Source organism: Dama dama, chromosome 12 (genome assembly GCF_033118175.1).
Source record: "Dama dama isolate Ldn47 chromosome 12, ASM3311817v1, whole genome shotgun sequence".
NCBI classification, from domain to species: Eukaryota; Metazoa; Chordata; class Mammalia; order Artiodactyla; family Cervidae; genus Dama; species Dama dama.
In genome coordinates, this window is record NC_083692.1 from 35588651 (window position 1) to 35602498 (window position 13848).

A 13848-nucleotide genomic window follows, 5' to 3' on the forward strand; every position below is an offset into this window, starting at 1 on the left:
CCATGTAGAGAGATATTTCCAAACTACCAGATGACCCTCCCCAGACTTAGAGGCATTAAAGACTGCAACAGATTAAATTTTAAAATATTTAAGTAAGTAAATATTTTAAAAGGAAAATGAAAGAAGCACTGTTCATACTTGGACTAAGAATTTTATTTTCTACATATCTCCTAAGAACCTACAGTTTTGAAAGGTACTCCCTATTTTTCTTGGGGATGTGGTATTTGGGAATATGTGCATCAGTCTTAATTTGGATTATACCAAATGTATTCTGTTCCAAAGGTTAGACTACAATGCAAACTTAATAGAAATTTAAAGGAAAAACAAATCTCTTGGGATTTTTTTTCTTCTTTAAGCTTTATGAAATGCTAATACTGGTTTGCTCTTTAGGTATCAGGCAATTTCAAAGAGCCAGCCATTTCAGTGAATTCAGGACGTTCAACTAATATTTTAGACAGTATGAACAAATCATCCAAGAAATCTACTGCACTTAATCGAGCTACAGATAATGAAAAGTCTCCAGTTATAAAGCCCTTGATTCCAAAGCCAAAATCTAAGCAGGTATGATTTCAACTGCCCCCATCTACAGTAAACAGCTCGTGGTCTGTTTGTCTTACTTTAGTTTTGTTCACTTTGTCAGGTATGAGACAGGAGGCTCCGGTTGTTATAGCTGTATAGTGTAGTGAGAGCAGTGGTTCTCAATTCTTGTTTTGCTTTGGAATCACTTTTTTAAAGTATTAATACTTTAAATCATATTATACAGCTGCCACATATGTAAGAAAGTATTAAAAATGCTCCCAGTTAAGCCAGTGATTTTTGAAAGCCATGTGTATTAGCATTTGTTTAGAAGAGACTCAGAGAGCCCCAATCATTCCTGCCTCCTGGTCCTCATGACCTTGTGCAGCCGCTCCCCTCATGTGTGATGGGATTACCCAGTAACTATGACAATGTGACAATATGACAATGTGATGAGATGTCACTTCCATGATTGTATTACTATTAATATATAGACCCAGGACAAGGACTCAGGCATCTGTCTATATTCTTTTCATTTCCCAGATGGTTCTGATGCCTGTCCCTGTTTAATGATAGCTAGCTTAGTAGCTGGCCCTGTCTTTCGTGTTGTTTTCTGAGTTTTCCTCCCAGATTTTGTCCTAGTTTTGGTAATTTCATCCCAGGTTTGTCATCAGTAAAGTAGGTAAGCTAATTTGAGGTATAGTTTTTTGGAAGTTTTGTATGCATGTGTATAAATATTTACTTTCAACAGAAAACCTTAAGACTTAACATGTTAGTGTAAGAATTCTAAGTAATAATAGATATTTTTCCACATTTTTCCAAATTTGCTCATAATGTATAGAATCATGCTAGATTTTGTTGCAGTATTCATGTGTTTGTTTTCACAGGCATCTGCAGCATCCTTTTTCCAGAAAAGAACTTCCCAAGCTGATAGGACTGAGGAAGTAAAAGAAGAAAATCCTAAAAATTCATCATCTGAAACCCCAGCTGTGTGTCCTCAAAACACTGAAAACCAAAGGTCAGTACATAGAGAAATTTAGTATTCTCAAGATGCAGTATTCCAATAAAAGGCAGGTAGAAGTAGCAATACAAAATTATGTGGCCCTGTTATTCATTAATATAAATAATACATTGGCATAGGTAGTGGGCATTCTGAAATCATGTAATTTTAGGGAAGCCACAAATATTGATTAGTATCTATTTACATTACTTATTAAAGTATGCTTTGATAAACTATCTGTGTTTTAAATTGTGGACACATTTTACTGGGGTACTATATTTTTTAATTAGTTCATTTTTCATTTGTTTTTAAATAATATAGTTACACGGGAGAAACACAGTCAAAAGATACAAAAAGATATGTGATGAAGAGTAAATCTGTTTCGTATCCATTCAGTTCTCTGTGCACAAATACTCACTGCACAGATTTCTTCTGTAGCCTTCTAGAAGTATTCTATGCATTTTTTTTAGTTTACAGAAATGATAGTATGCACATTGTTCTGTGCCTTAATTTTTTCACTTAAGAACAGGTTTTGCAGATCATTTCTTATTACTACATGAAGAGTTTCTTTAATCTTTTTACATGCATTGAATGGCTGTACCATAATTTGTTTAGTTCTCTGAAAGTGGACAAAAAGTCTTTGCTGGTCTTTTGCTGGTACAAATAGTAGTACAATTAATAACTTTATATGAATATTATATACATATAGTTGTAAGATGGATTTCTGTAGGGTTCAAGCTAATATACACTTATAATTTTTGAAAGATACTGCAAAATTGCTCTGCGTGGATGTTTGTATCATTTTATACAACCCCAGAAATACGAGAGTCCCTGTTTGTCCACCAACTCATTATGTTACCAAATTTCTTGATCTCTTGTATGCTAGATTTATTTGAAATACATCAGCTATATTGAAAAAGTCACCATTTCATTCTTTAAAATTTATTTATTTTTGGCTGCGGTGGGTCTTTGTTGTGGTGCATGGGCTTCTTGTTGCAGTAGGCTCTAGAGCGTGTGGGCTTTAGCGGTTGCAGTGCATGGGTGGGCTCAGTAATTGCAGTTGTCCAGCAGCATGTGGAATCTTCCCTGAGCAGGGATTGAATCTGAATCCCCTGTATTGATAGGATTCTTAAACACTGGACCACCAGAAAAGTCCCACCATTTCATTCTTAACTTTATGTTATCTCATGTAACTGGTATCTCACGTTCAGTTCAGTTGCTCAGTCATGTCCGACTCTTTGCAACCCCATGGACTGCAGCAAGCCAGGCCTCCCTCTCCATAGCCAACTCCCAGAGTTTACTCAAACTCATGTCCATTGAGTTGGTGATGCCATCAACCATCTCCTCCTCTGTTGTCCCCTTCTGCCTTCAATCTTTCTCAGCATCAGGGTCTTTTCAAATGAGTCAGTTCTTTGCACCAGGTGGCCAAAGTATTGGAGCTTCAGCTTCAGCATCAGTCCTTCCAATGAATATTCAGGGCCAATTTCCTTTAGGATTGACTGGTTGGATCTCCTGGTAGTCCAAGGGACTCTCAAGAGTCTTCTCCAAAAGCATCAATTCTTCAGCGCTCAGCTTTCTTTATAGTCCAACTCTCACATCTCATATTAACAAATTTAATTTGAGGGGGTAGCTGTAGTTTTAATTTTTTTTATTTTGTCCTGAATTTAATTTAGCTATTAAACAGTGAAATTTTTATTTAAGAAGATTCAATTTTTTATACTTTCAACAGCCTATACAGAAGAAAAATGATCAGTAAATGTTAAATATTTGCATTAAATCTTCAGGTGTGACCTAAAATACAGTTTGTGTCAGAACTAAAATCTAGTAACATTGACATATGTGCTGTGTCCATGCTTTACATAATGGTACAAGAACTGACCCAGGCTCCAAGGTCAGCTGTGCTAGCAGGAGAAAGGAGCTTGAGAGAAATCATGAAGATTTCAAATAGCTGGTTTAGGGAATGGAGAAAGGCTACCAAGAATTCATGGAAGGGTTTTATTGGACTAGAGGGTCTAAGGAAGATTGGAGACCTTGAGCCTGTCAATATTCATTAAAGAGATCACAGGTTCTGTGCTTGGAAAATACAAATGTGAATAATCCCTTTGAATTGATCTTACAAAGGATTTCTTTCAACTCATTATTCCTGCAGTCTCTAGGCAGTTTTAAGTAATGTGTAATTATGAATATTAACAAGTATAATTAATTGTGTCTGTCTTACATTATATATAGGTATGCAAAGACTAATGGTTAATTACTAACCTGAAGAATAATAAAGCACTCCAGAACTGTCTTAAGTATAAAAATTTTTTTTGCATAATTGCTATTTTAGGCCTAAGACCGGGTTCCAGATGTGGCTGGAAGAAAACAGAAGTAATATTTTGTCTGACAATCCTGACTTTTCAGATGAAGCAGACATAATAAAAGAAGGAATGGTTCGATTTAAAGTACTGTCAGCTGAAGAAAGGAAGGTGAGAATAATTGTGCTGAGATTGAGACTTTAGTGAATTCCTGGCTTTTAAATTTCTTATAGAAAATGCTTTTTTTCTGTGTTTAAAATTAAATACACTCAAACTCTTGGTGGACAGGAGATGCAACAAACAAAATGTCAGTTTTGACATCTAGATCTATATAATAATTATTTAGTGTTTTTTTTTTTTTAGTGTTGATGGTTAATTTTTTGGCAGATATAATACCTACATCTGTATAAGTTTCTGCATATTGTAAGTTAGGGGAATAGCTCAAGAAAAAGCACATTACTTTTAAGTTAGAATCAAATAAAATTAGTAAGTAAAACAAATTAATTCACATTTCTGGATAACTGTTTTAGAGTCCTTGTAAGCAGAATTTCTTAAAATACTATTTACTTACACATTGAATACTAAATGAGAATACTGCTTTGGGAGGAAACAATCAGTGTTCTGTTCTAGCCTTTCATGTGGAAATTAGGACAGGTGACTTGTACCTATCTATCGCTTCTTAGGTCATTTTTCTGCTATGTAGAAAAAAGTCTAGGAGCAGCTTTCTTTTACAAGGGGAAGGAATGTGTGTGTTGTATCAAATCTCAGACTTACCTTCCCCAGGGATGACAAGCGTGCAGCAGTGGGTGCCTTGTGACATAGATACTTAACCTTGATAAACTGGTTTTACAAATAAAGGTATTGCAAAATGAGGAAACTAGAAACTAGTCTAACCACCTCTAACCTTCTTTAGAATCTCATTAGCATCTTTGTGTTTCTCATTTTTTTGTGAGCATTTATAAAAGAATAAAAATTCTAAAGTATTAGATAAAATGGCATCTGAATGAATAAGACCATAAGCTGAAACTGTCAGCTTATGCAGGAAAAGAGGAAGAGACATGGCAAAACTTGTGGTCATGTTTTTGAATACTTAAAATGTAATCAGGGAGAAGGAAATGGCAACCCACTCCAGTATTCTTGCCTGGAAAAGTTCATGGACAGAGGAGCCTGGCGGGCTGCAGTCCATGGGGTTACATGACTGAGCATGTGTGCACGAGGGTGGAGGGAGATGGGCTGGTAGCAATAAAGTGCGAGAACTAAAAAAAAAACAACAATGTAATCAGTATTTTTAGTGTAAACCTTAAACGTTTCTTAAATCCAGTCTGTTAATGTGAAAGATTCTACAGCTCACATGTACCCTTTTCAACAGTAATGACTGGGAAGGAAAATAAAGTAGGAGGAGGAGGAACTGTTAAAGATTAAAAGAGGCTTAAGAAATAAATGGAATGAGTGAACCTTGTTAGGTTCTCGCTTAGTGAATAGAAACCAACCCCAAAAGAACATATATATAATATTTCTGATGTGACAGAGTGATGGGGGTGAAGATCAGAGTACTGATTGCCAGGGGTTGGGGCGTGGGAGAGGAATAGGGCAGGGCAACATGAGGGGTACTCGGGCTTGTGGAAATGTTCTGTATCCTGAATGTGGTGGTAAATACACAGCCTACAGGAGAATTACACACATACACACACAAATGAGTTGAAATAAAAAGGGGGTTTTATCTATGTCAGTATCCTAGCTGTAATAGTACACTATAGTTTTGCGAGATGCAGCCATTGAGGGAAACTGAGTAAAGGGGACAGGGGGCCTTTCTGTATTATTTCCTACAACTGCATGGAATCTCTGATACGACTGAATCTCTAATAATCTCAAAATAAAAGGTTTCTTTTTTAAACAGTACCTGCAGTTATAGTGTTTTGCTCTTAATATGGTTAAATACAAGCAGAGTTTAGATTGAAATGTCATAGAGTTAGAATGTAAATTTTTTAATGTGCCCTGCAATTAAATAATAAACAATGTATTTTTTAAAAAAATGATAACTCTAATGATTAGCTTCATAATTCAAGTGCTAATTATGCTGCTTTACTTAAAGAAATGTTTCCTGAAAAGGTAAAGAAATCATTTCCTTCCTATTTATTTGTTATTTCCTAAAAATCTTTTCTCTTCAAATATTTTTACAAAGGCATGGGCTGCCAAGGCCAAAGGAGGAACTGCAAGTGATGGAGCTGAAGAAAAGAAGCGAAAACGTGTGGTTGATGAAAGTCAGGAAACTGAAAACCAGGAAGAAAAAATGAAGAATTTGAATTTACCTAAAAAGCAAAAACCTTTAGATCTTTCTGCGAATCAGAAACTGTCAGCTTTTGCATTTAAGCAGGAATAGAGTAAGGAGGTAAATTTAGAACTTAGGAAAGTAATGGATTTTTGATGAATCTAGACCTTTAAAAAAATCTGTAGGAAAAAAAAAAAAAAAAAAAATCTGTAGGAAACTCTGTAAGTATTTTTAAAAGAGTTTAAAGATTGCTGTTTGTCTTTATAAGATAATTCAGTAATTATATTGGTATAGGTAGCGGGGCATCTGTAAAAACTATCATCTCTGCAGATTGCTCTGCCCCCAAATGGAGGGCTGTTCAGAAGCATGACCATGGCCACTGACTGGTGGCCACTGTCATGTCCCTTTGCAAGCTGGATTGATCTTGTTTCTTACCTTCAAAATCATCAAAGCCAAGGTTTTAAAACCTCTGAGCATTGAAGCACCTTCTAGAGTGTTCCTTGATTGGTAACTATCATATATTGGCAAGTACCACAGAAGTCCTCTTCCAAAATGTGTTACTATAGACCGCTCTTATGTCTATACTGGACCCAGGGGACCATATTTTTTTTCACATGGACCCTAAACATGTAAATAATTTTGTAGATGAGACCTTTGTTTTGGAAATTTCTTCATATATTAATTTTATCTGTTTGTATTGCCTGTTTTTTAAAAATAAAACTTTTACATTTTTATATTTAGCTTAATATGGCCTTCACATTGTATTTCCATGAAATGGAAGTGTTCCTAGAAAATATATTTTATGTTTATTACCATAATTTTCACTACCCCCTTCTTGTTTTTGTTGTTCAGTCATTAAGTCACGTCCAACTCTGCGACCCCAAGGACTGCAGCACACCAATCTCCTTTGTCCTCCACTATCTCCCAAAGTTTGCTCAAATTCATGTCCAGAGGATGAGATGCTGTCTAACCATCTCATCATCTGTCATCCCCTTCTCCTCCTGCCTTCAATCTTTCCCAACATCAGGGTCTTTTCCAGTGAGTTGGCTCTTCGCATCAGGTGGCCAAAGTATTGGAGCTTCAGCTTCAGCAGCACTCCTCCCAATGAATATTCAGGGTTGATTTCTTTTAGACTTGACTGGTTTGATCTCATTGTAGTCCAAGGGATTCCCAGGAGTCTTCTCCAGCACCATAGTTTGAAAGCGTCAACTCTTTGGTGTTCAGCCTTCCGTATGGCGCAGCTTTCACCTCCATACATGACTACTGGAAAAACCATAGCTTTGACTATACCAACCTTTGTCAGCAAAGTGATGTCTCTGCTTTTTAATATGTTGTCTAGGTTTGTCATAGCTTTTCTTTCAAGGAGCAAGCATCTTTTAATTTCTTGGTTGCACCCATGGTTCGGAGTGATTTTTGAGCCCAAGAAAAAAAATCTGTCACTGCTTCCACTTTTCCCCTTTGTATTTGCTATGAAGTGATGGGACCAGATGCTATGATCTTAGTTTTTTGAATATTGAGTTTTAAGCCAGCTTTTTCACTCTCCTCTTTCACCCTCATCTAGAGACTCTTTAGTTCCTCTTCACTTTCTGCCGTTAGAGTGGTATCATTGGCAAATCTGAGGTTGTTGATATTTCTCCTGGCAAGCTTGATTTCAGTTGGTGATTCATTCAGTCTGACATTTTGCATGATGTACTCTGCATAGAAGTTAAATAAGCAGCATGACAACATACAGCTTTGTTGTACTCATCTCCCAATTTTGAACCAGTCAGTTGTTCCACGTAAGGTTCTAACTGTTGCTTCTTAACCCACATACTGGCTTCTCAGGAGACAGGTAAGGTGGTCTGGTACTCCCTCTCTTTAAGAATTTTTCCACAGTTGGTTGTGCTCCACATAGTCAGGGCTTTAATGTAGTCAGTAAGGCAGAAGTAGATGTTTTTATGGAACTCCCCAGCTTTCTCTGTGATATAACGAATGTTGGCAAGCAATTTGATCTTTGGTTCCTCTGCCTTTCCTGAACCTAGCTTATACATCTAGAAGTTCTCAGTTCACATACTGCTGAAACCCATCTTGAAGGATTTTGAGCATAACTGTGCTAGTGTGTGAAATGAGTGCAATTTGGTCGGTATTGCCTTTCTTTGGGATTGAAATGAAAACTGACCTTTTCCAGTTCTGTGGCCACTGCTGGGTTTTCCATATTTGTGGACATTGAGTACAGCCCTTGTAGGATTTTAAATAGCTCAGCTGGAATTCCATCACCTCCACACTAGCTTTGTTCATAGTAATGTTTCTTAAGGCTCACTTGACTTCACACTCTAGGATATCCCACTATAGGTGAGTGACCACACCATTGTGGTTATCTTTTTGGCACAGTTCTTCTGTGTATTCTTGCCACCTCTGGATCTCTTTTGCTTCTGTAAGGTTCTTCCCGTTTCTGTCCTTTATCATGTCCATCCTTGCATGAAATGTTCCCTTGTTATCTCCAGTTTTCTTGAAGAGATCTCTAGTCTTTCCCATTCTATTGTTTTCCTGTATTTCTTTGCATTGTTCATTTAAGAACGACTTCTTATCTCTCCTTGCTATTCTCTGGAAGAACTCTGCATTCAGTTAGGTATATCTTCCCTTTCTCTCTTGCCTTTGGCGTCTCTTCTTTGCTCAGCTATTTGTAAATCCTCTTCAGACAACCACTTTGCTTTCTTGCATTTCTTTTTCTTTGGGATGGTTTTGGTCACTGCCTCCTGTATGGTGTTACAACGTGAAGTGAAAGTGAAGTCGCTCAGTCGTGTCCAACTCTTTGCAACCCCATGGACTGTAGCCTACCAGGTTCCTCCATCCATGGGATTTTCCAGGCAAGAATACTGGAGTGGGTTGCCATTTCCTTCTCCAGGAGATCTTCCCAACCGAGGGATTGAACCCGGGTCTCCCGCATTGTAGACAGGTGCTTTACCGTCTGAGCCACCAGGGAAGCTCATTTGTAAGTGTTACAAACCTCCATCCATAGTACTTCAGGCACTCTGTTTACCAAATCGAATCCCTTGAATCTGTCCATCACCTCCACTGTATAAATCATAAAGGATTTGATCTAGGTCATACCTGAATGGCTAGTGGGTTTCCCTACTTTCTTCAATTTGAGCCTGAATTTTGCAGTGAGGTGCTCAGGATCTGAGCCATAGTCAGCTCCAGGTCTTGTTTTCGCTGTGTAGAGCCTCTCCATCTTTGGCTGCAAAGAATATGAAAGAAAGTGAAAGTGTTAGTCTCTCAGTCGTGTCTGACTTTTTGCGACCCTGTGGACTGTATTAGCCCACCAAGCTTCTCTGTCCATGGAATTCTCCAGGTTGGAGTGGGTTGCCATTTCCTTCTCCAGGGGATCTTGCCAACCCAGGGAATCTAGCCCAGGTCTCCCACATTGCAGACAGTTTCTTTACCATCTGAGCCACCTAATTTCAGTATTGACCATCTGGTGATATCTGTGTAGAGTCGTCTCTTGGGTTATTGGAAAAGAGTGCTATGACCAGCATGTTCTCTTGACAAAACTCTGTTAGCCCTTGCTGTGCTTCATTTTGTACTCCAACGCCAAAGTTGCCTGTTATTCTGGGTATCTCTTGATTTCCTACTTTTGCATCCCTATCCCCTATAATGAAAATAACATTTTTTTGGTGTTAGTTCTAGAAGGTCTTGTAGGTTTTCATACAACTGGTCAACTTCAGCTCCTTTGGACACCTTCTGACCTGGGGGACTTATCTTCTGGTGTCACATCTTTTTGCCTTTTCATACTGTCCATGAGGTTCTTGTGGCAAGAATACTGGAGTGGGTTGCCATTTCCTCCTCCTGGAGACCATGTTTTGTCAGAACTTTTCACTGTGACCTGTCTGTCTTGGGTAGCCCTGTACAACATGGCTCATAGCTTCATTGAATTATGCCAGCCCCTTCACCCTCATCCTGTTACACATTAAACACACAGAGGTATTGAAGATACTATTTGATAATATTGAAGCCCAGCATATGCTCCTGGTAAATTACTCTGGTTATCAGCATCAGCAGTGCTTTATTGAGCAAATCTTTGAAGCCTTGATAAGAAAGTAATTGAAGAATGAGGAAGTGTTTAACTCCTCTTTTGTTTTGAACAAGATTTAATTAAGTAGTTCATACATTTTTTTTTGGTTAGTATTCTAAGCAGGGCTTAATACAAATGAGCCACTTTATGAGGGACAGTACAGGGGAACTCTGGGGTAGGAGGATAGTAATAAAACCAAGTGATTGAAAATTGAGGGTATTTATAGGTTGGAAGGGACAAACTTATGTTGAAATTTTAGATGTATAGTAGCCACAGGATGGTCCTTGTCTCATGATTAAGGTTGGGACAGAGCATTTCTGATTTCTTTATTTAGGAGCTGGTATTGAGAGGCATTGCAACACAGAGGTTAGGAGCACAGATTTCAAAGCCAAACAGAATACCTGAGTTCAAAGGCTCACTGTAATTCCTACCAGCTAAAAAACCTTGGGCAAGTCGTAGCCTTTGTCCATTCGTCTGTAAAATGGGTATATTAATAATACATAATTTAAAGGTTGTTAAGAGAATTAAACAAGGTAAAAGCACTTACCTGGTACATTGTAGTGTTTTATATACGTATCAGCTATTGTTACTATGTTGTTGGCTAGTTAATCTTGCTTTGTCATTAAGTTTGATTATGAGTTAATTATGTATGAATTAATGTTGGTTTCAAGATGCTGAAGTAAAAATTTTTTATGTTACTTTGGAAAGCATGCTTATAGATAGGTATTGTGTTTTTACTTCTCCAACTTGCTTATTATCACAGTGTGTAATACTTAAGGCTATAATCCTTGAGTGTTATATTTCAAATCCATGCGAACCTGATGATATCAAGAATTCGCAAAAAGTTTTTTTCTTTTTTTGTTGTTTTTTTGGGCGATACCGCATGGCATGCAGGATCTTAGTTCCCCAACCAGGGTTTGAACCTGTGCCCCCTGCAGTGAAAGTGTTGAGACTTAACCACTGGACAGCCAGGGACGTCCCTGTAAAAAGTTGATCTGCATTTGTTTGGTTGAAGGACAGTTTTTGTATTGACCTAGTTTAACTTACAAATCCTGAATATTCATTGGAAGGACTGATGCTGAAGCTGAAGCTCCAATACTTTGGCCACCTGATGCGAAGAACTGACTCGTTGGAAAAGACCCTGATGTTGGGAAAGATTGAAGGCAGGAGAAGAGGATGACAGGATGAGATGGTTGGATGGTATCACCGACTCCATGGACATGAGTTTGAGCAATTTTTGGGAGTTGGTGATGGACAGGGAAGCTTGGCTTGCCGCAGTCCATGTGGTCGCAAAGAGTCAGACATGACTGAGAGACTGAACTGACAACTGAACTTAAAAATCAGAACTCATAAACAAAGAAATATCATTCCTATTTCTTTTCTATATAATATTAAACTTCTTTTAAGGAAAAAATCTTTGTTCAGAGAATTGGAACTTAATGGTAGCAAAATGCAAATGGAAATAAATATATTAGCCGTCATCATGATATCAGTACTGTTGCCTATTTTGAGCTTATGTGCTACAGAAAGTGGTCTTATGCTCAATTTCATTCTTCAGTAGAAAAAACTTCTCAAAGAGCTTATTTTACAACTTTATATTTAAAAGGTCATCTTCTAATTATCCCAGAGAGCAAGTGAGTGAGTCCTGGGTTATGCCTGCCAACTGTGGGGACAGTGGTAATCTACAACCACTCTAAATGCAGCAGCCTGAGGTAAGCCTCTGTCACTGCCATGGAACAGATTCCTTTAGACAAAAGGATGAGACCCATCTATGTAGAAAGCATCTTACTCAGTGACTGATTGTCTTATGGGCCTTTTTTATTTTCTAGCTATTTTGTAATGGAAGTATGTAATTTTTCCCCAGGTGTTTATTTTTAAATTTTTTAAACCTACAGAAAATTTCAAAGAGTACAGCAAACATACACATACCCTTTATCTAGATAGACTTATTGTTGACATTTTGCCATAAATGCTTTGTAAAACAGGGTTTTTCCTGAACCATTTGAAATATGTAACATGACACTTCACCCCTTGGTACTTCAATATGTATCCCATAAGTAATAAAGACATTCTACATAAGCACAATATCATTATTATAACAAATTTAACAGAAGAATATTATTGCCTAACAGGTATTTCATACTAAAATTTCACCCAAAGTGCCCATTAGGCTTTCCCCCCTCAGATCTAGGCTCAAACAAAGGCATTGCATTGTATTTAGTTATTAGCAGTACATACTTTCTAATAAAGAGTGAGGAAGAACATCACTCCCAATCCTAATACCCACAGATGACCACTGGTAAAATGTGTATGTCATTAGGTTTTTTTTTCTGTATGTATATTCTTTTTTTTATTGTTTCACATAGGTGTGCAGTCCAAATTCATGCTCAACAGGGCGTTAAAGGAAAAATACAACAGCCCAAGCCTACAGTTTAAAGTGCAGCCTTTTGCTGGTGGTATTCCTGTAATTGAAACCAGTTTCTGCTTACTCAGGAACTGTCATAAAGAGCAAAAAGTGATGGAGTAGAAAGTAAACATAGTGGAGTCAGAAAGCCAAAAGTTGGTTCTTTGAAAGACTGATACATTAGAAAAAAATCAGACAAGATAAATCATTATATAAAGAGAAGAACATAAGTAATATTAGAATTGAAAAGGAAATTATAAACTACAAAAACTACAGATTTGCCTAAAGTTAGGAAGCTTGGGGACTTACCTGGTAGTGCAGTGGATTAAGAATCCACCTGCCAGTATATAAAATTAACACACAGAAATCCCTTGCATTCCTCTACACTATCAATGAGAAAACAGAAATTAAGGAAACAATTCCATTCACTATTGCAATGAAGAGAATAAAATACTTAGGGATAAATCTACCTAAAGAAACAAAAGACTTATATATAGAAAACTATAAAACACTGATGAAAGAAATCAAAGATGACACAAATAGATGGAGAAATGTACCATGTTCATGGATTGGAAGAATCAATATAGTGAAAATGAGTATACTACCCAAAGCAATCTATAGATTCAATGCAATCCCTATCAAGCTACCAACAGTATTTTTCACAGAACTAGGACAAATAATTTCACAATTTGTATTGTGAAAAACAATACAAAAACCTCGAATAGCCAAAGCAATCTTGAGAAAGAAGAATGGAACTGGAGGAATCAACCTGCCTGGCTTCTGACTATACTACAAAGCTATAATCATCAAGACAGTATGGTACTGGCACAAAGACAGAAATATAGATCAATGGAACAAAATAGAAAGCCCAGAGATAAATCCACACATCTATGGACACCTTATCTTTGACAAAGGAGGCAAGAATATACAATGGAGAAAAGACAATCTCTTTTAACAAGTGGTGCTGAGAAAACTGGTCAACCACTTCTAAAAGAATGAAACTAAAACACTTTCTAACACCATACACAAAAATAAAATGGAATAAAGATCTAAACCTAAGACCAGAAACTATAAAACTCCCAGAGGAAAACATAGGCAAAACACTCTGACATAAATCACAGCAGGATCCTCTATGACCCACCTCCTAGAGTAATGGAAATAAAAGCAAAAATAAACAAATGGGACCTAATTAAACTGAAAAGCTTTTGCACAATGAAGGAAACTATAAGCAAGGTGAAAAGACAGCCTTCAGAATGGAAGAAAGTAATAGCAAACGAAGCAACTGACAAAGAATCTCAGAAATATACAAGC

The 13848-nt window shown here is 37.2% G+C and overlaps 1 protein-coding gene and 1 long non-coding RNA gene across 2 annotated transcripts in view; one reads left to right on the plus strand and one right to left on the minus strand.

Annotated features, from left to right (window-relative positions):
• The window catches only part of WDHD1 (WD repeat and HMG-box DNA binding protein 1), a 59038-nt gene extending 48198 nt beyond the window's left edge, over positions 1-10840 (plus strand). The window contains exons 23-26 of the mRNA XM_061157008.1: positions 391-561; positions 1404-1534; positions 3846-3984; positions 5996-10840. Coding sequence (XP_061012991.1) covers positions 391-561; positions 1404-1534; positions 3846-3984; positions 5996-6193 — 639 coding nt within the window. The 3' untranslated portion in view covers positions 6194-10840. The remainder of the gene's footprint in view (positions 1-390; positions 562-1403; positions 1535-3845; positions 3985-5995) is intronic.
• Positions 1-13848, minus strand: part of LOC133066196 (uncharacterized) — a 44075-nt gene that overhangs the window by 9255 nt on the left and 20972 nt on the right. The window contains exon 3 of the long non-coding RNA XR_009695102.1: positions 9173-9299. This is a non-coding gene — a long non-coding RNA (uncharacterized LOC133066196). The remainder of the gene's footprint in view (positions 1-9172; positions 9300-13848) is intronic.